The sequence below is a fragment of the Cervus canadensis genome, chromosome 12 (assembly GCF_019320065.1).
Source record: "Cervus canadensis isolate Bull #8, Minnesota chromosome 12, ASM1932006v1, whole genome shotgun sequence".
NCBI lineage: Eukaryota > Metazoa > Chordata > Mammalia > Artiodactyla > Cervidae > Cervus > Cervus canadensis.
The window spans coordinates 21072858-21098159 of record NC_057397.1 but is presented as its reverse complement, the minus strand read 5'-3'; the positions used below and the strand labels follow the sequence as shown (position 1 = coordinate 21098159).

At 45.1% G+C, this 25302-nt stretch overlaps 1 protein-coding gene across 1 annotated transcript; it reads right to left on the bottom strand.

Moving 5' to 3' along the window:
• Positions 1 to 16251: 16251 nt before the first annotated feature.
• Positions 16252 to 21036, bottom strand: MRPL15 (mitochondrial ribosomal protein L15). The gene is made up of 5 exons (XM_043483899.1): positions 20865 to 21036; positions 20168 to 20322; positions 19465 to 19630; positions 17168 to 17291; positions 16252 to 16748 (listed from the first exon to the last, which is right to left on the bottom strand). The coding sequence occupies exons 1-5, from the start codon at positions 20970 to 20972 to the stop codon at positions 16411 to 16413; spliced, it is 891 nt and encodes a 296-aa protein (XP_043339834.1). The 5' UTR covers positions 20973 to 21036; the 3' UTR covers positions 16252 to 16410.
• Positions 21037 to 25302: the final 4266 nt, after the last annotated feature.

Here is a 25302-nt window from a genome sequence, read left to right as displayed (position 1 = left end):
GCGTCATCGCCCCAGACCCCAGCCTGCCCAGCGTCTGTGCATCAGCAACAATGATCGAGGGGGGCTGAGGCCCTCGGCTCTAAAAGTTCGGGTCGCGCATATAGTTTCTGAGCGCTCATCTGGTAGCAGGCCTAAGACAGCCCAGACTCTATCCCCATGACCTTGACCTAAAGGGGCAGGGAGACGCCCAGTGAACAATTATAAACAGAGAAACACTGTGTGCTCTCCAGGCACATATGCAGTCTGGGCACCGTGACGGCATGGATTTTTGCAAACTTAAGGAACACGAGGGGGAAAGGTACAGAAAAAGCTGGGGTGCATCTCAGTGGGAAACACGTAAGGCCTGATGGCATCCCCAAGACACAGAACTTGAAGAGAAGACAAAAGCCAAAGGGTACGCTAACCCAGTTCTTACTCCCCGTGCCCACAGGGCCTGATCAGTCCAGGTGAATCCACACCAGCCGTCATGTCAAGACATTTCCACCAGCAGGAGAAGCTGATCCTGGCAGATTCAGGCTCAGCCTACCCGGAGAACCGGGTTCAGACGACCGGTAGGAACAAAGACAAGCCGGGCAGGGGGAGGCCGGCCAAACGCTCAGCAGGACCATAGCACACATACCACCCCACACAGTGGGCTAGCCTGGAGGCAGGTTGTTTTGTTGGGAAGACCCGATGGAGGAAATGGCAACCCACTCCAGTGTTCTTGCCTGGGCCATGGACAGAAGAGCCCGGCAGGCTGCAGTCCACGGGCTCACAGATCACATGACCAAGCGACCACCACCACCAACGAGCTGTGCAGCCCGGAGCTCGTTGCTTAACTTCTCTGTGCCTCAAATCGTCCTATGTAAATAACCTTAAAAATACATTGCAGCCATATGACCCAGCAATCCCACTCCTGGGCATACACACTGAGGAAACCAGATCTGAAAGAGACACGTGCACCCCAATGTTCATCGCAGCACTGTTTATAATAGCCAGGACATGGAAGCAACCTAGATGCCCATCAGCAGATGAATGGATAAGGAAGCTGTGGTACATATACACCATGGAATATTACTCAGCCATTAAAAAGAATTCATTTGAACCAGTCCTAATGAGATGGATGAAGCTGGAGCCCATTATACAGAGTGAAGTAAGCCAGAAAGATAAAGAACATTACAGCATACTAACACATATATATGGAATTTAGAAAGGTGATAACGATAACCCTATATGCAAAACAGAAAAAGAGACACAGAAATACAGAACAGACTTTTGAACTTTGTGGGAGAATGTGAGGGTGGGATATTTCAAAAGAACAGCATGTATACTATCTATGGTGAAACAGATCACCAGCCCAGGTGGGATGCATGAGACAAGTGCTCCGGCCTGGTGCACTGGGAAGACCCAGAGGAATCGGGTGGAGAGGGAGGTGGGAGGGGGGATCGGGATTGGGAATACATGTAAATCCATGGCTGATGCATATCAATGTATGACAAAACCCACTGGGGAAAAAAAAAATAAAAATTAAAAAAAAAAAAAAATAGAAAAAAAAAAAATACATTGCAATGAGCCTACAACGTTGCCAATTGTAAGGTGTGCTATTTTATGAGCCACTAAGCAGGAAAAAAAAACACTGGGACCCAGTGCTTTCTCATTGTTCCAATTTCTGATTTTATATTTTGTAAAGAATCCATCTTAGATCTTCTAAGATGCAGGCTTTTACTATCCCACTCTTATACAGGCATAGAAAGGAAAAATAAATTAATTAGGAGACTTCTGTTGTTGTTCAGTCGCTCAGTCCTGTCTGACTCTTTGTGACCCCCATGGACTGCAGCACACCAGTTTCCTCCATCCTTCATTATCTCCTGGAGTTTGCTCAAACTCATGTGCATTGAGTTGATGAAGAAGGAGACATCTAGACCTTTCTCAGTTCAGAGCCCAGCTCTCCACCTTCCCCATGGCCTGACGGCCTGGTCGTTGTCACCCCGGGCACTGCAGCTCCAGCACTATTTCCGCAGAGCACTTCTGCTCCGTCTCCTCCTGGACTTGCGACAAGCCTCAGACAGCCCTCCTCCAAGCGTCACTTTCTTACTGCTGCTTTCTTGATCTCCCAGAGGTGTCGAGCTTCCAGAGCACAGCCACGGGCCTTTCCAAGTGACCCTCAACCCGTTCACCCCCTGAGACAGCGAGGGTTTGTATACCCTCCAGGCCACCAGGAACACATGTGAGCATGCGCAGCAAGACTGGCCCGGCGACCACAGCCGGATTCTAAACGCTGGCCAGGCGGTGCCTCGGGTCCCAGCAAGGAGTGACATTCCTGCTGGACCCCAGCTGAGGGTCGTGACCTCGAGCTCACTTCTTTACGGAGCCCAGTCCTGGTACACTGTCAGCACTCAATAGACATCAGTTCTTTTCTGCTTTTTAAAAAAAAATTTCTAAAATAATTTTATTTATTTATTTAGTCTTGGCTGTGCTGGGTCTTCGTTGCTGCCCAGGCTTTTCTCTAGTGGTGGAAACTGGGGGCCACTCTCTAGCTGGTGCTCCGGCTTCTCAATGCGGTGGTTTTTCTTGTTGCAGCTCACGGGCTCTAGACACAGGTTCAGTAGTCGTGGCACACGGGCTTAGTTGCTCCGCGGCACGTGGGATCTTGCTGGACCAGGGATTGAACCTCTGTCTCCTGCCTTGGCAGGTGGACTCTTTACCACTGAGCCACCAGGGAAGCCTAGTTCTTTTCTGCTTTTAAGCAAAAAACTTGCAGCAACCGGGAACGGTACTCAATATTTTATAATAACCTCTAAGGAAAAAAATTTGAAATATATACATATATATATGTGTGTGTGTATATATATATATATACATATATATGTGTGTGTGTGTATATATATATATACATATATATATGTGTGTGTGTATATATATATATACATATATATATGTGTGTGTGTGTATATATATATATATATATATATATATATATTTCTTCAGCTCTGCCAGGTAGCATGAGGTCTGCTGTCCTTGGGATGAAGTTCAAGATGTGTAACCAGCAGCCAGCACTCAGATCAGCTCAGAGACATCCCAGCAAGGGAGGCACGTTCTTTACGGGTCTGCACAAGTATCTACATACAGTTTTTTCCATCTCTAATTATTTCAGCTTAGCTCGGTGATTACGTATGTTCTTGGGAGCCCAGAACAGCCTTGATGGTTTTCTTTTGTGTGATAAGGGACTCGGAACACTGAATCCTATTTCTGACCGTGACACGCCTTTCCCCCATGTGCAAGCGGATTGGGGGATGGGAAAGGCCCTCCCCTGGGTGGGGCCCTTGGAGGGGCCAGTGGAACAAGGGCCAGGACACCCTCTTCCGGTGCCCGATGCCTACTGCATGAGTGACCGGGGGCCAGGGGGAGGCAGCTGATGCCCCACTAGAAAAGCCATCATTTCATGATCCTTTGTGAAAAATAGAAGACCTTTGACCCTTTACAACCATCAGTCCCTCCCCCTTGCATTTGCCTTTGGTGCAATTTGGTGTTTCTAAGGGAAATACTTTGAAATCCTGATTTGATGAGTCATCAGCTACAGGGACCAAAACTCTTTGTTTTGTCTGTAAAATGAGAATCAACAGCACAGGCCTGGGTGGCAGGCACCCAGGAAGAGGAAGGGGAAGAGGGGCACTTGCCTTCCCTTGAAATGAAAGCTATGACAAACATAGACAGCATATTAAAAAGCAGAGATATTACTTTGCCAACAAAGGTCTGTCTCGTCAAAGCTATGGTTTTTCCAGTAGTCATGTATGGATATGAGAGTCAGATCATAAAGAAGCCTGAGGGCCAAGGAATTGATGCTTTCTAATTGTGCTGGAGAAGACTCTTGAGAGTCCCTTGGACTGCAAGGAGATAGAACCAGTCAATCCTAAAGGCAATCAACCCTGAATTTCACTGGAAGGACTGATGCTGAAGCTGAAGTTCCAATACTTTGGCCACCTGATGTGAAGAGGCGACTCATTAGAAAGGATCCTGATACTGGGAAAGATTGAAAGCAGGAGGAGAAGGGGGTGACAGAGGACGAGATGGTTAAACGGCATCACTGATTCAATGGACATGAATCTGAGCAAACTCCAGGAGACAGTGGAGGACAGAGGAGTCTGGCGTGCTGCAGTCCACGGGGTCACAAAGAGTTGGACACGACTGACTGCACAACAAAGCATCCACAGGTCAGCATCAGATGTCAGGTTTCAAGTGTTCCAACGCCACTGATAGCTTAGGATGTGGCTTTGAGCCCAAAACATGAGGATTTTGCATTTCAGTAAATACCACCCAGCTGTGCCCAGATGCAGTTCCAGCACAGAGTCAGAGAGAGCCAGCTCCACACTCGCCCACAGACCCCAGGTTCTTTGGTTTTTATTGCATCGTTGGTGAGATGCTGCAGGCGTCATGCAGTCATGAACAACTCTGAATTTCTCCTTTCTCTATCAAGTTGGGGGATCCAGCTTCATTTGTATCTTACCCCAGCAGCAAAGGGGAGAATATCCGCTTGGACTGAAGGAGGACCAGTCACCGATAGAAATTGTTGTTGTTCAGTTGCTCATTGTGTCCAACTCTGCAACCCCATGGAGTGCAGCAGGCCAGGCCTGCACTCAGGTTCATGTCCACTGAGTCAGTGATGCTGATAGAAGAGAGCCTCTCAACTCTCCAGGGCAATTGGGCCCACAGAGCTGGGAACCTCTCTCCATGGAACCTGCTCCTGAAACCTTGAGGTGGAGAAGAAAAGTGCTCCAAGGAGCTCCCAGGGGGCTTAGCTCTGCCCAGAGGGCTGGGCTCCCATCACAGGGTGGCCCAGGAGTGCAGGGCAAGCGGCTGCTTTATGCTTCCTCTCTGCCACTTAGCCCAGCCACAGAGTCCCCGGAGCTGGTAAGCCTGGAATCTCAATTTATAAATTTCTTTGTTTATTCTGAAGGAAAGAAGCGGGAAGTTCATTTTTACTGGTGACCTTGACTAAAAGTCTTTGATGAGGAGGCTTCACGGGTTAAAGGTTCACCATGGTTTATTTATGTCTTGATAAAATGACGCCATCCTTCTTCTTACATTTTTTTTTCACATTTCTCTGATGGATGTACTTCTTGAAATAAACTACACACAAACACACTCACACACACACACATACACCTGTAGTTAAAAGCCTAAGTTCTTCAATTTACTATACCTATTTTTATTGTAGCTCCATTCCAACCTATCATACAACAATGCCATGTCATTTTCAGATATTTGCCTGGACTTTTAGAGCAAACATTCTTTCTAAAATGTTTTAGACTTCAAAATATTCCTTCTCCACAATTATTCCTCAAATATAACTTTATATGTTGTACATAATTTTTTGCTATTATATTTGTTTTCTCTTCATTTAAAAAGCAAAACATTATTTCAGTAAAGGAAAAGAACATTATTACAAAAAAAAAAAAACCAGCACAAAAACTATGCTCTGAGTTTTGTCACCCTTAAGTATAAAAAACTTGAGGAGCTGGCTCCTCTTAGTGGTCGAGATGAGATACTGCAACATGCAAGCTCCATATCTGGTACCAGAGCTTCTCAAACTTGAAGATGTACAGAAATTATCTGGGATCTTGTTAAAAGGAAGACTCTTACTCAGCTGAAAGGTGAGGACTGGAGATTGTAAATAGCTAATGAGCTCCCTGGGGATGCCAGTACTGCTGGTTCATGGAACTTCCATGAATTTGATGATGTCTAGTTGTCTAAAAAGAATTAGAAGGTTGTAACTATATGTAAGGACTTCCCTGGTGGCTCAGATGGTAAAGAATTTGCCTGCAATGTGGCAGACAGGGGTTCAGTCCTTGGGTAGGGAAGATCCCCTGGAGAAGGGAATGGCAGCCCACTCCAGTATTCTTGCCTGGAGAATTCCATGGACAGATGAGCCTGGTGGGCAACAGTCCATGGGGTCACAAAGAGTCAGACATGACCAAGAGACTAACACTTCACAAAGACCTTTTCACATGGTAAAAATTCCTAAGTCAGACTCATTTCCTCCATTTTTTACAAAAGGCACTGTATAGTTGAACTGGTGACGTTGATTACTAATTGCAGAAAAGCTAATTGCCCTAACTGAATTCCCATTAATGCTCAACCCATATTTTGTTAATACCACATGTCCCCTACATATGAACAAGTTCCATTCTGAGAGGATATTCATAAGTCCAACAATGTTAACCCAGTACCCAACCAGCACAATTGGTTATATAGTACTGTACTGTAACAGGTTTATAAGATTTTTCCACACAAATAATACTCAAAAACAAACATAAAAAATAAACATTTCAAGGCCCTTTACAGTATAAGGCCCTTGAAAAGTACAGTACAACAGTGGCATACAGGGGCACGTTTGCATCTTTGAAAGTTTGAAACTTGAAGGTTCGTGTGTAGGAGACGTACTGTACAACATTTAGAATGAGTTCACTTGCTCCTGTGCCCACTGCCTTACCGTGAGCAGCTCTGAAAGCAGTCTTTCTGTGTTCTGTTTCACCTCCCTGGCAGCTGTCATCGGCTGAATTATAGCAGGTGCCCAGCCCACTGGTCTTGGGAGATGAATTTTCCAGATGAGGGAACTAAAGCAGGTGGGCACACAATGAACCCCTTCTGGCAGGTGTGGACCCAGCGAGTGTGCACCCTGAGATTCTGCTGTGTCACTGGGCCCACCCTCCCTGAAGCCATCCACACGGTGTCTTCACGAGGATAACAAGCTCCCCGGCTTCCTGGACCTCCACTCTGCCCACCACCTGCCAAGGATGCACATCTCTCTCACCAGCACCACAGCTGTTGGAGGAAAGGATCATGCTCTTGCTGTCTTGCAGGGGAAGCCGATGAGGTTTGAGTTTTAAAGCCCCCTAGGGAAGCAGCCCCCACGGGACCACCTCATCCAAAACCTGTGGCTTTAAAACACTTTGCAACCACGTGTAACCCCAGCCTGTGAGCACATACTGCCTGGGACATCTCTCTTAGGTAGTCTGCAGCCAGCTTTCAAACGTGTGTGAGGATATATAGTCCCAGAAATTAAGAGTTTGTCTATTCTGTACCCTTAACATGTTAGGAGGTGCTATGAATGTCAGTGCTGGAAATGGGCAAGCGGACACCTCAAGCTTTACGGGGTCTTGGGGAGAGCTGAGAGAATCAGAGTGGATCCTTTGCAGCTACTTTGGGTTTGGTTCCCCCTTCCTTTCACCCTCCTCCTCCTCTTCCTTTGTCACCAACTGCAGCCAAGGAAGAACTTGGGTTTGCTGTGCCCACATGCAGGTCTCAATTCCTTTAAAACTGAGGATGAACCAGAGTGTTGGGAGCAGGCTACGCGCGGCACTCGGGCTCTGTGATTTCCTTACTCCTTCCCTTAGCTCCTCGTTCCCTTCTACTGGTCTGTGTGGGTCAATCACTCCACCTTTCTCACTGTAGTGGCCCCAGTGCCTAGCGTTGTGTCTGCTGTGTGAATGCTTCAGGTGTGCTGAACGTACCGAGCATGAGTACATCCTAACTAAGGAGGACCGAGGTCACACCTGGAGATGCCTGCAGTCTCACATGTGGTCACTAGGTGGCAGCCTTGCCTCATTTCTGATGGCTAAGGATGGGGGGGTGTATATGTGTGGTGTGTGTGGTGTGTGCGGTATGTGTATATGTGTGGTGTGTGTGTGTATGTGTGGTATGTGTGTATATGTGTGGTATGTATGTGCGCATATAGGTGGGGGGTGTGTGTATGTGTGGTGTGTGTGTATGTGTGTGGTGTGTGTATATGTATGGTGTGTGTGGGACGGGTGGTGTGTATATGTGTGGGGTGTGTGTGTGTATGTGTGGTGTGCATGTGTGGGTATATATGTGTGGTATGCGTGTATATGTGTGGTGTGTATGTGTGTGGTGCATGTGTGCATATAGGTGGGGGGATGTGTATGTGTGGTGTGTGTGTGTGTGGTGTGTGTGTATATGTATGGTGTGTGTGGGACATGTGTGGTGTGTGTGTATATGTGTGGTGTGTATGTGTGGGTGTATATGTGTGGTGTGTATGTGTGGGTGTATATGGTGGTGTGGGTGTATGTGTGGTGTGTGTGTGTGTGGTGCGTGTGTATGTATGGTGTGTGTGTGTATATGTGGGGGGTGTATATGTGGGGGGTATGTATATGTGAGGGGGTGTGTATATGTGAGGGGGTGTGTATATGTGGGAGGTGTATATATGTGGGAGGTGTGTATATGTGGGAGGTGTGTATATGTGAGGGGGTGTGCATATGTGAGGGGGTGTGCATATGTGGGGGGGTGTATATGTGGGGGGTGTATATGTGGGGGGTGTATATATGTGAGGGGTGTATATGTGGGGGGTGTGTATGTGTAGAGGGTGTATGTGGGGGTGTGTATATGGGGGTGTGTATATGTGGGGGGTGTATATGTGGGGTGTATATGTGGAGGGGTGTATATGTGGGGGGTGTGTATATGGGGGGTGTGTATGTGGGGGGATGTATATGTGGGGGGTGTGTATATGTGGGGGGGTATATATGTGTGTGGTACATGTGTGGTGTGTGTGGTATGTGTGTGAGGTCTGCAGCAACCTCTCCCAGGTCTGGACACACACCGTGTCTCAGAGACCACAGCCACGGGTGCACACCAGGGGCCCACGTGGAAGCAAGGCACGGGCTCTGACAGCAGCTTCTCCAACTTCAAACAATACTCGGGAGCATCTGGGCTTTCTCTGGATCTCTTCCCTCCATTACCGGAGATGTGAGCATTTCGGATGCGTTAGGACGGCTCTCTTTCCGACACCAGGGGGTGAATTTAGTTCCAGTCAATGTGACTCCACAGAGGGACTGGGCTCAGGACCAGAGTCCCCAGAGGGTTGGGCTGGAGCCTAATTCTTCATAGATTCTTCAAAAAAAAAAAAAAAGACAAGGAGGAAATACTTTCAAATCATTCTATTTGCCCAGTATTACACTGATACCAAGCCAGACCAAGACATCACAAAAATCATGAACAAAATACTAGCAAACCAAATCTAAGAACAAAAAAGCAAGTGGGGTTTATCAATGATCTGCAAAGCATGTTCAATATATCTGAAAATCAATGCAACACCCCCAAAACAGAATAAAATACAAAAACCACATGATCATCTCGAAGACACAGAAAAAGAAATGCACAAAATTCAACATCAACTGATGATGAAAACACTCAAGAAAACAGCTGAGGTTTCTTTAATTCCATAAGACCTATTACAAGAGTCAGAACTGAACAAGCTGGCCTTGCAAGTGCTGGTGAGAACAAGGAGTACATGGGATCTTGCTCAGGGGTGGGAGGGGGATGAAAAATGGTTAAATGACTTTAGACAACAGCCTGGTATGTGATGTAGGCGTTTACCCATGAACAAAGGAGTGCACACCCAGAGACTGGTACACAAATGTTCGTGGCAGCTTGATTTGTAACAGACAAAAACTATAAAGGAGGCAATTACCCTTCTCCAGGTGGATGAGTGAGCAGGTTGTGTAATGGAACATGTGTGCTGCAGTGGGAAAGAACGCACTACTTATAGGCACGTGGGTGTGCAGAGGTCTGAAGCTTATCATGATGGTGGCAGGCTGTGGCACAGCCACGAAATGGAGCGGCACTCAGCAATCAAAGGGCAGAACTACCTGCAGAGACAGCGGCACAGCTAAGCCCTCCACAGGCCTTGTGCCAAGTGAAGAAAGCCACACTCAGGATGCTCCAAAGCCCAGGAGGGAAATTCTGGAAAAGGCAAAATCACGGGGACAGAAGTCAGATCACCGGTTGCCAGATGTTAGGCTATGGGGGAAGGAACTGACTAGAAACGGACAGGAGGTAACCCTGGAGAGGGTAATTGAGCATATAAATGTGTCACAACTCAGTTGGACACCTGAACACCTTTACTGGACATAACTCATGTCTCGATAAGCTAGAGTTCTTAGGAAAAGACATCAGCAGTTCTTATTGGAGAGACACAGGCATCAGCCAGGCCACAGAGGAGGAGGATAGAGTTGACTCTACAGTGGAAAGGGCCCTGTGGAAAGTTTTGCCAGGAAGTCCACAGCTGTGGACTTTGGCTACCTGATGCGAAGAGCCAACTCATTAGCAAAGACCCTGATTCTGGGAAAGATTGAAGGCGGGAGGAGAAGAGGATGACAGAGGATGAGACGGTTGGATGGCATCACCGACTCAATGGACATGAGTTTGAGCAAGCTCTGGGAGATGGTGAAGGACAGGGAAGCCTGGTGTGCTGCAGTCCATGGGGTCACAAAGAGTTGGACACGACTGGGTGACAGAACAACCACAGCTGTGGGAAGAAGGCAGATGGGATACACAAAGCTGTGAGCACGTCGGAGGAGAGACCTGAACACACTGACACAACACACAAACCGCTCCCGACTGGCTTCTCCCACTGGAGACGAGAATCCCTTTCCTGCAGAGGGACTGTACAATGCTTTGAGCCTGGATTTACAAGGATTAGCAAGATCATGGCTACTTCTGTGATTGATTCAGAGCAGTGAACGCTGCCAGGCTCTCTGACGAAAGCGTGCACTGGGGCTTAGGCTTAGTGGATGGCAGACGTCTTATCCCAACCCACTTACCCCACCAGGTTTTGCCTTTTGGTCTCAAAAGGATTTATTCTTTGAAAGATGCAAGTGTCTAGAGCTCAAACGAACAGAAAAACTTCCTCTTTAAAAACCTTTTCATTTTGCTTTCAATGTGAAAGTAATTATTTAAAACATGCAACCTCAAAAACAAAACAAAAACAAAAACATGCAACCTCACAAAACCTATACTAGTAGCATTCAAATTTATTTATGAGATAAGAGACCAGAAGGTAAAACCTAGTATTTCTTGATTTCTTCCAACAGTACCCAGGTTACTCTGTAATTCACAAGGAACTTAAATCCTGAGCCAGAAATGCTGACAACTGCTCTGTGCAGCAAATGCATTTCCCATTTCACATCTGGGGAAACTCAAGTGTCAATACATCCTCTGTGGTGGCCAGCACGGAGAAGCGTGGGTTAGAAGGTCAAGTGCAGTCTGATCTGTGCCCTTTGGCCGAGTGAGCGGGTCAGGAAGATCCCCTGGAGAAGTGAATGACTCAGTAATATATTTATATAAAAGAAATTAAAATTACTTTGATGTTTATAAATTATAAGATATACACAGGGCTTCCCCGGAAGCACAGAGGTAAAGAATCTGTCTGCAATTCAGGAGAGTAAGGTTTGATCCCTGGGTCAGGAAGATCCCCTGGAGAAGGAAATGGCAACCCACTCCAGTATTCTTGCCTGGAAAACCCCATGGACAGAGGAGCCTTGTGGGCTACAGTCCAAGGAGTCACAAAAGAGCTGGACATGACTGAGTGACTGAACAATAAACAATCACATAAGAGGTGGGCCACGTAAGATGCTTAATTCATCAACACTTAGAGGCACTTCTGTGCCAGGCACAGCGGTAAGTGCCAGGCACAGCGGTAAGTGCTTCACACGCTGATTTCTCTCAGTCCCCACCATCACCGGATATGTTAGGATCTGTCATTATCCCGCATTTTTCAGATGGTGAAGTGGAGGCTCAGAAAGGTTAAGCAGAGGTCACATTAATGCTAGATTCTGAGCCCAGGGAAATTCTCCTGACCAGTCTGCACACTGGCCTCTGCGCCTGGAGCCTCTGCCCAGGTAACCGGGTGAGTCTCCTGCCCAGGTAACCCAGTGAATGAAGGAGACAGAAGGAGTGGGTGTTGCAGGTCAGCCGGCTACCGTGAAAGCCTAGATCAGCACCGAGGTTTACAGAGGCAAGGCTGTGCCACGCACGCCATAGCCAGCCCCCGACACAGCACAGCGTGTGCACTCACTGACGCCAGGGAGCGTGCTTCGTTCTGACACACGCTCAGCAGACCTGCTGCTGCTGCCGGACGCTTGCCCTGCCACTGCAGAGTCTACCCACAACCCAAAGAACAAAGGGACATTAAAAAGGGAAAAGAGGGGAAATCCCTGACGGTCCAGTGGTTAGGACTCCATGCTCTCACTGCCAAGAGGCGTGGGTTCGATCTCTGGTCGGGGAACTAAGAACCCCCATGCCAAGAGGCACGGCCAAAGAAAAGGAAAATAAGCCAAAGCAATCCACAGTAATTACTTTCAAGCACTAAAAGATCTTTTCTAACCCATATCAACTCAAGACTTCTCTGCAGACACGCACAGGCCACGTCCGCTGAGAACAGGCTGAAGTCACACCAGGCAGGACTGGCATGTAGACGGAGGGCGTGTGGCTTTCCTACTTAGATCTGCTGCCTTGGAAATGACCTGGCACACAGCACTGTTACATAATGCGGCTCCAGTCTCTCCACTGACCTCGATGAGGGCAGAGTGGACGGACTCTGTGGAACGTGCCTGCACTGGCTGAGAATGAGCTGCAAGACTATGAGATTAAGGCCAGGATACAGCTGTTTGTGACTAAGCCCCATGCCCCGAGCAAGTGATCCCCGGCGTGACGCATCACCAGGCACCTGTTTCCTGTTTTCACTCTTCCCTTTATCGTTCTCTCCCGACTTCCCTCCACCTGGAAGGCCCGAGACCACCAGCTTCAGCAGGCCTGGTGTCTGCCCGCCTCCTCCTCCACTCTTACTGCGGCTCCGGGTAGCTGAGTCACTGACTGGGCGCGGGGGACACTCCTAAGTGCCTCCTGAGTACTTCCTGGGGCTGGAGAGTGAGGTCCCATCGTCCACCTGCCCGTGATGACCGCCCCCCTCACATCTCCTGAAGAACTGCCTGTCGGGGCCCCTCCAACTCGGCTGTGAACTGAATCACGGGACAAGCTCCAGCAGCACGTCTGGGGGTGGGGGCGGGCGGTGGTAGTAGCCCACCCACAGCGAGGTCCACGCTCTGCAGAGACAAGTGGTCCACTCCAGACGGACACAGGACAGGATGTGCTTAAATGTAAGGAAGTTCATTTCTGCACAAAAGGCTGAGGTCATACAAGCCTTCCTCAGCCCAAGACAACAGCTCAATCAGCCTGGTATTTGAGCCTGTGCTACACAAACAGTACGTGTCACCACAGTTCAGCCAGGAAGGTGAAGGGACTCGTCTAACGGACCCTGTGTGAACGGCTTGTTAGTCGCTCAGTCCTGTCCGACTTTGTGCGACCTCATGAACTGTGGCTGGCCAGGCTCCTCTGACCATGGGATTCTCCAGGCAAGAACACTGGAGCAGGTTGCCATTTCCTTCTCCAGATCTTCCTGACCCAGGGATTGAACCCAGGTCTCCCATATTAGAGGTGAAGTCTTCACCATCTGTGCCACCAGGGAGGCCTATGTGAATAGCTTAGTTAGTAAGAGTAGACATCATTTAGAGTGGACATTTAATTTCCAAATACATGGGGTTTTTGAAGTTTGATATTAATTTCTCATTTAAATGCTTTCTTCTCCACAATCACCCTGTTTTTTTCAGTCTAAATTCACTGAGGCTTTCAACGGCTGAGTCAAGTATCTCTCTCGGTAAAGGTCACATTGCACTTGAAAATATGTGGGTTATTTTCAAGTGACTTTTGATATTGATTTCTAACACAATTCCACAATGACAAGAGAACGGACTGTAATGTCTCAATACTTTTAGACTATGAAACTTATGCACCTTGGTTTATGTCCCCAGATATGTTCCACTGTCTCCTAGCTTATAGTCTATGGAAACTTCAAATTTGTATCCTACTGTTGTATGAAAACTATACAAACCTTAATTATGTTGAATTGGTTCATAGTGCTTTTCAGGTCTATTTTTGAGAGTGTGACATCAAAACTAAAAATCTACTAAAAAAAATCATAATTATGTAGTGGAATTACAAGTAACTTTGGTCTCTATTTTCCAAGTCTCCTGTAAACATGTTATCATACTTTCAAAATTTAAAAAAAGAAAAAAGGTGTTGTTTACCCTAATGGAAAGTGTTTTTGAAACACTATTAGATGTAACAAGGTTAACTGTCTTTATTTTCCATCTATGCCATTTTGATTAAAAAAAAAAAAAAAGACTCCAAACAAAGCAGTGGTTTTCTCACCTCTGGGAAGTAGGTCAGGAACCAGCAACAGTAAGACAATATGGACTTTCAAATTTTTAGACTTCAGTATTACATAATTTCAAAACAGGCATTGGCTACTTTCATGATACCAAGTTTTTGAGGACCTTTCCCAGTGATTTTAAAAAATGAAAATGTATTCTATCTCTGGTTCTTAATGAATCACTGTAATCATCAAAAACATGTTTTCTGTGTACCATGTCTTTGCAATATAGCACCTCTCTTCTTCCACATACAGTATTCCAATATAACTTTTTAGAATCTAACACAGGCAGCCTAAGACAGCTTGATGGTCAAAATGTTTAGAAAAAGGAGGCATGGAAAAAAGTAGATGGTGTCTGGTCCTTTATCATCACTCTCCTTTAAAAACGTCAATCTTACCCAGACTGATGAATTAATCAACGTAAGTTTTTGTAACTCACTGAACAGAATAGTGAATATACCATTAACACATACTTGCGTGTGCTCAATCATGCTCTTTTGTGACTTCATGGACTGCAGCCAATCAGGGTCCTGGGTCCATGGAATTCTTCAGGCAAGAATACTGGAACCGGTTGCGATTTCTCCCTCCGCAGGATCTTCCTGACCCAGGAATCAAACCCATGTATCCTGCACCTCCTTGCATTAGCAGGCAGGTTCTTTACCACTGAGCCACCTTGGAAACCCCTACTATTAAGCACAGAAATAAAGAATTCTGCACTTTTTTGGATGTTTGTCTAACTTAAGTCAATCAACCTCAGGGTTGAAGTTTGGTCAAAACCCAAAGAGGCGTCAACCCCCACTGCTGGTTACCAACATTCCCACTCGTGATTCACCCATCACAACAGGGTTTTTCAGCTCAGCTGAGAACACAAGCGGCCGAAGAAAAGACTTCAGACCCTTGTGTTAGCAAAAGACTGTAGCCAAGCTTTGGCCAGTGGGATGGGTGTAGTGCAGGTTTTGTGTGGCAGCTTCTAGACTCATCTTGGGGGAAGTGGCCCCGTGTGGGTCATATTTGGGTCCCAAAGATGCACCTCTCTCTCTAGGGCTGGGGGAAGTCAGGGACTGGGAGTCGACCCTACAGTGATCGCCACACTTCACTTGAGAGAACAAGAAACCTTATCTTATTCAAGCCACTGGGACCCAGGGCTCCAGTCAGTGGAGCCAAATCTAATCCCAACACTGCCAACTCTTGTCACCGGGTGTCCTGGAAAAATAAAAGCATGTTTTTAAATTGTTGCCTATCTTCTGAAATTCACAGGTGTCTTTTCAGAGAAGGTAATCCTAGTACTGATTCTTATGAGTTCTGGGTACTAAGAAATGGCTTAATAACAAGCCAGACTAAATAATCCTGGATAAACTGAAACATCCTCTTGGTACATAAATTACTTCATCAATTGAATATTAGACCAGCAATATTTGAGGTAGATAAGTTAACAAAGTAATGCACTGTTTAGGTTTTTTAAATTTTTTAAATAAAATAAACAGGAATCATTTTAATTCTACTGTAGAAGAATTATCATGAATTATTCAAGATTTAATTGCATCAGGATAAATTAAGCTTCCATGTGGTTTAGACAACAGATCTTTGCAAAGCTAAATAAGCTTACTGACCACTGAACCTTTTACATTAATAGTTTAATTTTCACATTACCAACTGTTCTAATGGCTTATATAACCACTGACCGTTTTCTTCAATCATTTAAAATGACTGAAACACAAAGGTTTTCAAAGTCTAGGAAATAAGCAAAATTATATCATTAGAACATTTACCTTCTTCAAAGAAAAAAAAAGCTAATGGCTTGATCGTTTTGACAGCTCTGCTGGAGTTGAGAAAAATGAATTCACCTGGAATTTTCATTTCAATCTTGCCAGCAAATACTGCAATACTTGGAAACTATTCACCAGCCTTACACTCACATCCAACATCTTCATCAGTCTGGGTTGAAGGGTTGCTGCCTTGACTCTGGGTAAGAGGTTCCTCAGGGCTAACCAAGAGGTACACCAGCAGCCCTCGGACCCCAACTGAGCGGACAATGAAGTGAGCCCAACCCATCTGCATTCATTCTGATTTGCAACAATAAGACAAGACCTGAAAGGGAAGATGATGGAAAACTCAAGGGGAAATGGTCTAAGAGCCTCCTGCTCCCTTGGGCAGCGTGCCAGCAAGCTCGTGATGCTGAGACACACACAGATCCACATCTTCCATGCAGCCCTTGCTTACTGTATTTTTAATTTTGATTAAAAAAAAAAAGACATGATTACACAGAAAACATCATCCGTGGCAGAACCACAAACTGAGCCAATGCAGTGGGAAACACGTGTCACCGCCCCTTCCGGTGCCCTCCTACCACTGGCTCCCCTGGACGGAGCTCAGGAGCTGTAGTACTCAAGCAGCTTCTCATCCGTAGGTTTCAGAATCTTCTTGTCTGCCATGTTCACCACCCATCCTGGAGCCAGACCAAAGAAAATCTGCCGTGGATCCTTCCGAGTACTGAGCATTTTGAAGAGTTCGTCTTTGGTGATGTCGGGTAAAATATAGCCGTACTTCTTGGCGAGCTCCAGTCTTGCTTCGGGAAATCCGGCGGGATCCGCCAGGTAGCCTCGGTTTCTCGCATCAGTGTAGTAGGGCACGAGTGCCTCGGGGGGGAGCATCCGCTTGGGAATGGGTTGCCCACGGAGAAAGAATGGGATGGGTTTGCACAGAATTTCTAAAAAACATTTTTAATAGAGAGATGCAAATACTGGCAATATATATACTGGTTTTCTCTTAATGATATTCTTTTAGCTATTAATTTTAAAGTATTTCCAAGATAAGAACTTAATCCCCAAAACTTTTTTTTTTTTAACTCAGTTGACTTAAGGAAACAAATGGAAACACTTGATCTTCAAATATTTGCATCTTGAAGGTCAAAGTCACTCCTGGGTCATCAACAATTAGTGAATTTCTAAACAGAGGGTATTTAAGCCCCAGGTTTTTTTTCTAAAAAATCTTATCACATACTGGCTGAGGTGTATCAGAAGATAGCCCCACCAGCCACACCACTAGCAGAAATTCCCAAAAGAGAAATCGAGGTGTCTGAACAAGTCAAACCCTGGTGAGCAGTTGGCCCGGGGAGGACAAGCTTACCCAGGCTTCGCGGGTCGTAGAAGGCTGTCGTGACGACACCCCCATTCTTCTCGATGGCGGCGATGGCCAGCTCAGAAGCTAGCTGAACTTCGATGTTAACTTTTGCCTTAAAGGTGTCAGCGCCCTGTCATCCATCAAAACAAAGTGTGTGAGGAGATGGCTGGGCTACCAGCAAACATCACGAGGGCCTCCTCCCTGCCCTGTTTTCTCCTCCGGAGTGCCTACAGCCCAACAGTGACTCCTACTTTAACACCTCTGCTTTGAGGTCTCATCAAACACCACCAAATCGTTCCTCATTTCTTTAGGCCACTGTATTTTCCTAGTTTTCACTCCCTAAGAGCAGGGATGATAAGACTTCCATTTTACATATTCAGCAGGCATCATCGAAAGCACCCATTCCCAACACCTCCTCAACAGCAGATTGTTCAGCCCTCAAAACAACTCTAAACCAACAGAATTACTGCAACACCAATGCCATAGACCGTGGCACAGAGAGTCTGGGCAACTTGCCCAACAACATAAAGCAAGGGAGCCTAGTCCCAGTGGCTGCATTCCTAACCCCAACATTATGTCATGTGATACAGACAGAAACTTACCTTCCTGACCCACAAGTAAGCAAGAGGCCAAGAGATGGTTAAACCAGGGGACAAGCACGCTGGAGCCAACGGAAGAACAAAATAGCTAAGCTCTGGAGGGGACCAGCCCTCTTGAGTGAAAGAGACAGAGACAACAGAAGTAAAAATAGTTCTGAACTTTTTAAAGTCCTGTCTCTGGTCACTTTCATTAGGCCTAATTTCAAAACAGATTCTGACAAAAATTAAAAGGTGGTGGCACTACCATTCTTTTTGCAGTGGTAAAAAAATTTTTTTGCTCTTTTCATGTGGTTGAAACAAGGTGGTTCCCAGTTTCAATATATTCCATCAATTCTAAGACACATTTCTCCCATCTCTGATACTGGTAGGCATTTTTACAATCAATGGGACCTCTGACTCAATAAAACAAGGTCTTGTCACGTTACTTGACATTTCTCATTACTATTCCATAGACTACTTAACCATTTCCCTGACTCTGGGCACTGGTGTTATTCCAGCATTTTCAGGGCTGTAAGAAGCCTGTTTAGCATTTCTTTATATCAGTTAAGTTTCTTTTATCTTGTTTTACCTTAGGACACGTGTTCCTAAATTGGTGATTTTACGCTGAAAAGATCAAAACCACCTTATTACCCAATACTGATTGCAAATCTGAAATCCAGAAAAGGGCAACTGGTTTACAAAGCTGTAAATGATGAATAACTGTACATACTCAACCAATAGATTTCAGAATGATTTCTGCTAGTTTAATAGACATATGTCCAAAGCTGTTGGGATGTGCAGTTTAAGGTCTCATGAAGTCATGGGTTTTTCCATATGCTATTTTATAACCATGTTCCTTGATATGCCTAAAGTAGAATACTGAGGTTTAATCCTGTATTTGGTGTTCTCTCTTCAAATCATTTATTTGAAAAACTTTTATTGACAAGTTTACTTTTTCAAAGATCTGAAAGGTTTTCCCATAAACTATGCTTCCCTCTAGTGGACACTAAGTTAGTCACTTACACAGAGATCAACTATATTATTGACACAGATGAAAAAGGGGGTGGGGGGCAGTAGCTGATTAGCAATGTACAGGTTCATTTGCCAATAAAACTCCTGGCCAACTTCTCTAAATAGAAAACCTCTTCCCTACAATCAGAACTGGATTTCATTCATCCCTTTCTTTCATAAATATTGAGTGACTATCACAAGCCAGTATTTCCAATGTTGAAAATACAGCAATGAGTCAAAGTACCTGCACTCAAAAGAACTGACATTACAGTGAGGAAGACAATGAAAAATGCATGCACTGTTTGGTAATAAATATCAGGTGTTCATATATTCAAAGAAAAACCCTTTTGGGCACAATAAGGCAGACTGTCAAGATATGAGAGTGTTCCTTTATAAAGAACATCTCTGTAACAAAAATAATTTGTCTCAAATAATTTGGAAGGAAAAAAAAAGTCAAAAAGATCTTCCTACTAAGATGGTATCTGAACAGAGAACCAAAGAGAATGAGGGAGCAAGCTGAACAGATACACAGGAAGAATACCCCAGGACCAGGAACAGTGGCTTTCTAAAACCACAACTGAATATAACACAATCAACCATTATGTAATGGTTACAACGCGAAAGAGATAAAAATAAAGGAGGCACAGTGTTGAATATATGGAAATCAGAAACAGTCATCTACGAAACTCAAAAAAAAATCTAATTCCGACTTACCTCCTCTACTAGCTGGACTCCATAGTCCCTTTTAGATGGCTGGATGGTAACACCTCGCCCATTGACCAGCTGGGTTAAGTCAATAGGTTGTGTGGGATCAACACGGCCCAAGTCAATCAGGTACTGAAGCCTGTTGAGACTCAAAGGCTGATACTGGCGTCTGAAGCTACAAAAAAAGTAACAACAGATAGAAAACTCAGCCAGACTTATCTTCCTGTAAGACCTCCAGATGAACGCAGAGCTCTGTCCTGTGCTTTCCTGCATCAATTTAGATGGTTTAAAATAAAACTCCTACATTTACTTCGCTCATTTATACAAATAAATATGTGGAAAATTTAACATACTCTCTGAATTATGCATTAACGGAACTCAAAGTAAGAGCAGTTACCATTTACTGGGTGATGACAGTGGGCCAGAGTTTCAAACATAAAATCATTCTAAACCTCCAGAGAATGCACCATTACCTCCATTCTGCAGGTCTGAGTGCAACCTCTGGCTTTTTCCCTCTACTAAGTCAGGCTAAACTTCATTACCAAAAATGGTTCAGAGGAACGGTAGCAAAAGTTTGCTTTAAAGAAGTGGATTTAAATTTCTACCAAGCTATCATTTGGTGATTCTCAGAATCACATATTTTTACACTAAGAAGCAAAGCAAAGTAAAAAACAAACAAACAAAAAAACCCCCACAAACAAAGCAAACTTACCTGTGTCCTTCATTAAACCCGTATTTTGGGATTCGAAGGTAAAATGGAGTCTGGCCTCCTTCAAAGCCCAGCCGGGGCCGGGTTCCTCTCTGACGTTCTCCCTTGTGGCCCCTGCCACACTTCCTACCTCTTCTCTGACCTCTTCGTCGTCTTTCCTGGAAAGAGAGAAAAATGTTTTATGAGCTGAAAATGCACTTTTTAAATTGTATTTTACCTCTGCGCTGTGTCTGTTGGTAAAGCCCTCATTCATCCTGCCAGCCAGCAACGGGCCAAACCCACTACGTGCCAGGCACCATTCGAACTGCTCTGAGGTCAAGACACCAAATTATAAAGAAAACATTTTTCTTACTTCGCGAAAGCAACGAGTTGATTTTTAAGGTGGCAGTATGACCATAACAGCTTTTCTAGCTGTGTTCAGTGACTTGCAGAACGTAAAGTATCTTTCCCCTGAAGATAAAGGCATAATGGAAAAGCACTTCATGCTAACCCAATATTGAATGAGGCAACCATGTGCACTTCCTGCGACCTCGCTCCCCGCCCAGGTTAACGTGATTACTCCTCTAAACCCGAACCTGAGAGCTGGGACTACGGGGGCAGGCTTCCCGCATTACTCAAGAGTAGGGGCTCATAGGCCCCTCGTTTCCGCAGCGCCTCTAGACCCGCGATCCCAGGACTCCCGCTCCATCCCCAGCATTACCGGTTTCCTGGAGCCCGGGTTCGGCCTCAAGTTAGCCAGGCTCACACGAGGCAGAGCCCGAAGCAGGTCCAGGGCCCTGGGCCCTGCGCCCCGCACCGGGCCGGCCATGACCCGCTTGCCTGAGACGCCGCGAGGGCGCCTGGCATCCAGACCCACGTGACCTCCGGCGCTGCTTTACGACCGCGGCCCCGCCCCCGTCGTGAAGTAGGCGCCGTAGCGCCGCCGGCTGCGGGGCACGCCGGGAGCCGGTCTCCATCCTGGCGGCAGCGGGTACTCTAGGCTACCTTCTGCGAGCTGAGCTGGCTTTATGTTTAGTTCACTGGGGATGGGACCGTATTTTGAGAGATCGTGGCTTGCTCTTGGCTTGGAATGTGCTGCATTTTCTTTCGCCGCACAAACACGGATTGAAACGCTGCACGTTGGAGGGTTGGTGTCACTGTGTTCTGAGCTGTCTCAGTCTGGTCCTTAAAAGAGGCAGGGTCTTCTCCGAGCGCCACGTGGAGCCCAGAATAACATACTTGGCGCTACCAAGTTCCGGTTTGGAGCTGGGAACTGGGCTGATTATACGCCCTGTCAACTGAAAAATTGCACAACACAGAGCTGTGAGTTATTTGGGGCAAAATGAGAGCTATAGCCCAGATGACAGCCACTCAGCTCTGAGAAGCAGTTCCGAAGAGGTGGGGGTGGGGGGAAGTCGGCTTGTATGTTATTTTAGTGGAGTCAGCAGTCATTGGAAAAGACCCTGATGCTGGGAAAGATTGAAGGCAGGAGGAGAAGGGGACGCAGACGATGAGATGGTTGGATGGCATCACCGACTGGATGGACATGAGTTTGAGCAAGCTCCAGGAGTTGGTGATGGACAGGGAAGCCTGGCGTGCAAAGTTGGACACGTCTGAGCGACTGGAGTGAGTGGAGTCAAGCACAATTTGCAGAGGCTCCTGCTAGTAAGGAGGAGCAGGTGTCCCCTTTAATGATTTCACTGCTTTTCTAAACACAAGGAAAGTCAAGAATTTGGGCTTGTAAAATCTGACAATTATCTGAATATATGAAGGCCTGTTCTGCCGGTTTTTCCCAGAACACAGATGCCTCACTCCTGATCTCAGACCTGAACTCTGAGGTTGCGGGGGGCGGGGGTTGTTGAAGGACAGGGGCTGCAGTGGCTCCTGACTTCGTCCTTGTAGAGGCAGATAGTGAGTGCCTTTCAGTTGGCAACCCTGAGATGTGAGAATAATACCCAGAGTCGAGCGATTACCAATGACTGGCTGGTACCAACCTGTGCTGAAGACTCAAACTCTGCACCCCATCCAAGTGCGCTTGTGCTGCTCCGACCAAGTCAGAGATGCTGACCTCATCTGCTGTTAATGAAGGAGCGGAGCACTTGGTAAGCGTCAGTAGCCTGCAGAGCCACCCTGGCTTGATTCATCAACTAAACAACCCCTTGTCGGGTAGATGTTATTACCTTTGACAGACTTGGCAAGGCCGGTAGCTTAACCAAATTCTAATAGTAAGCAGCCAAGATTCATACACTACCTCTTACTATGTAAATAGTATTTTTTGTTTCATAGCATAAAGTTGAATATCTGCAGCCCAAAATACATTACACTATTTTCACTCAGAAATATCAGCTTCTCTATTTTTGTCTTAAGTAAGTGTGATACAGACCATGCCCCTTTCTGTTCTTTTTATGTTTCACCATCTTGCTGGGGGGTTGTTCCCACTGGTGATCACAAGTAATGAAGGTGGAAATAAACTTTTGGAGGGCTATTTCTATGTTTCTATGTTTAGCTATTTCTGTGTTTATCTATGTTTCTATATTTATCTATGTTTAGCTATTTCTATGTTTAGCTAAACCTTTTTGAAGTCATTTTAAATCAAGTGTAAAAAATGAAAGGGAATTCCCTGGCGGTTCCGTGGCTAAGATTATGAATTTTCACTGCTGGCCTGGGGTTCCAGCTTTGGTCAGGGAACTAAGATCCCACAGGTTGCATGTGTTGGGGCAAAAAAAAAAAAAAAAAATACAGAAAAAGTTGCATTCATTCCTTTATTTGAGCAAGATACTGAACTTGTTACAAAAATATACACAGACGAAGTCAAAAGTTTTGTTCCCAGATTATTTCACGGTAAGGGAGATCTTCCAAAAATTAGTACTTTTGAAAAGTTAAAAAAAGCCTTTTGTAAAGCCAATAGCACAAATACTTTCAAGAGGGAGGGGACATATGTACACCTGTAGCTGATTCATGTTGACATGTGGCAGAAAACAACAAAATTCTCTAAAGCAGTTATCCTTCAATTGAAAATAAAGTAAAAAAAAAAAAAAAGAAATACAAATATGTGAGTTTCGTAAAACAGTATGAAGATACAAGACCAGGCTCTATTTAGAAATACAGAAAGAAATATAGTGAAAAAATAAAAGCTAGTTCCTGACTTTAAGGCTTCTTAGTTCAATATATTTCATCATCTTTCTGTTAGAAATTTCATACTTCTGGGAAGAAAATTGCAAAATATGTTGCAAAATGTGTCCTAATCTCCGGAAAGAAGCACAAATCTCCCCCTTATCTAGAAAAATCATAGTTTTCACTAAATAATAAGCTTCTGGGTGAGTGTTCATTCCAATATTGTTTTTTATCATCAAAAAATTTTATATTGAATAAATGAGATACAGGAAACATAAAACAGTGTGCTGCACTTCTGGGAAGTAGATGCTTTTTGGTTGTATAGGTTATGTAATGTTATTGGTGGACATCAGTTAATAATAGTAGAAGTAATAATTGTTTGTGGTTAGCTGTAGACTCCAGTTTATCCCATAGCAACATGTTGACCAAGCATATAAAAGCGAAAATAATTTGAGGAGTCTCACCTGTGTTTTAAGAATGTAAAATTAAAGGGTATGTGGTGAATAAGTCATAAGTCATTGATCTTTATGCCTATAGAAGTTTTACATCATCATCATTATCATTGCAGGATGTTTATTAAGCTCCCACATGCTTGGGGTGTTGTGCTGTTTAAATCACATTAAGGAGACCTTGTAATAAGAAAACACCTCAGCAACTATTTAAGTTCATCTTGACTCCAGCCCTGGTTAATAGTGACCACTGAGTCATTAAAGAATGAAGTGGGACTTCCCTGGCAGTCTGGTGGTTAAGACTCCATGCTCCCACTTCAGGGGGCAAGGGTTTGATTCATGGTGGGAGAAATAAGAAGATCCCACATGATGATCATTAAAAATTAAACCAGCATGAAATATGGATTTTGGGGGGATAAATCTGACAAAAAATTAGGCCGATGGGGCTTCCCTGGTAGCTGAGCTGGTAAAGAATCTGTCTGCAATGCAAGAGACGCCAGTTTGATTCCTGGGTCAGGAAGATCCCCTGGAGAAGGGATAGGCTATGCACTCCAGTATTCTTGTGCTTTCATTGTGGCTCAGCTGGTAAAGATCCGCCTGCAATGCGGGAGACCTGGGTTTGATCCCTGGGTTGGGAAGATCCTCTAGAGAAGGGAACGCCTGCCCACTCCAGTATTCTGGCTTGGAGAATTCCATGGACTGTATAGTCCATGGGGTTGCAAAGAGCTGGACACGACTGAGCAACTTTCACACTATTCAGGTCTATACGATGAAAAGTATAAAACATTACTGACTGAAATCCAACATTACCAAAATTAATATCAATCAGTTCTTAGATCAGAAATTATAGTTGTCAGATTTCCTCAAACTGGTTTGTAGACTCGAGCATCTCAATGAAAATCCCAAAAGCCACACCCCATTTTTTTTTTTTAATCAGCATCAATGGGGAGGGAGGTGGGAGGGGATGTTCAGGATGGGGAACACATGTAAATCCATGGCTGATGCATGTCAATGTATGGCAAAAACCACTACAATATTGTAAAGTAATTAGCCTCCAACTAATAAAAATAAAGGAAAAAAATAATAAGCATCAATTTAAGAGTTTTGAGAGCCCACAAAATTCTCAGCACTCAGATTCAGGACAAGAATGAATGAAAAAAAAAAAAAGTATGAATAAGACCTTCAACTTCCAGCATTCTGGCTATCATGTGAGTAATGTGAAGGTTTTTTGTTTAAGATCGTCGCTTACTATCTTCCTTACCCTGGACTCCCTAAGGACTGTTAAAAACAAAATTCAAACTGGGGCTCCATAACAACCTAGAAGGCTGGGATGTGGGGGGGATGTGGGAGGGATATTCAAGTGGGAGGGGACATGGGTAAACCTATGGCTGATTCATGTTGATGTTTGGTAGAAACCAATGTAATACTGTAAAGCAATTGTCCTTCAGTTTTTAAAAAAAAATACGTAACTTCAACTGAAATTAAAAACTAATGGCTTTATGCAACCATTCATGAATTGGGCAGCATCCCATATGGCAAGTAGAAAGGAGGTCTGAGGAGCTGCACAGACAGGACTTTTACAGGCAGAAAGAAGGT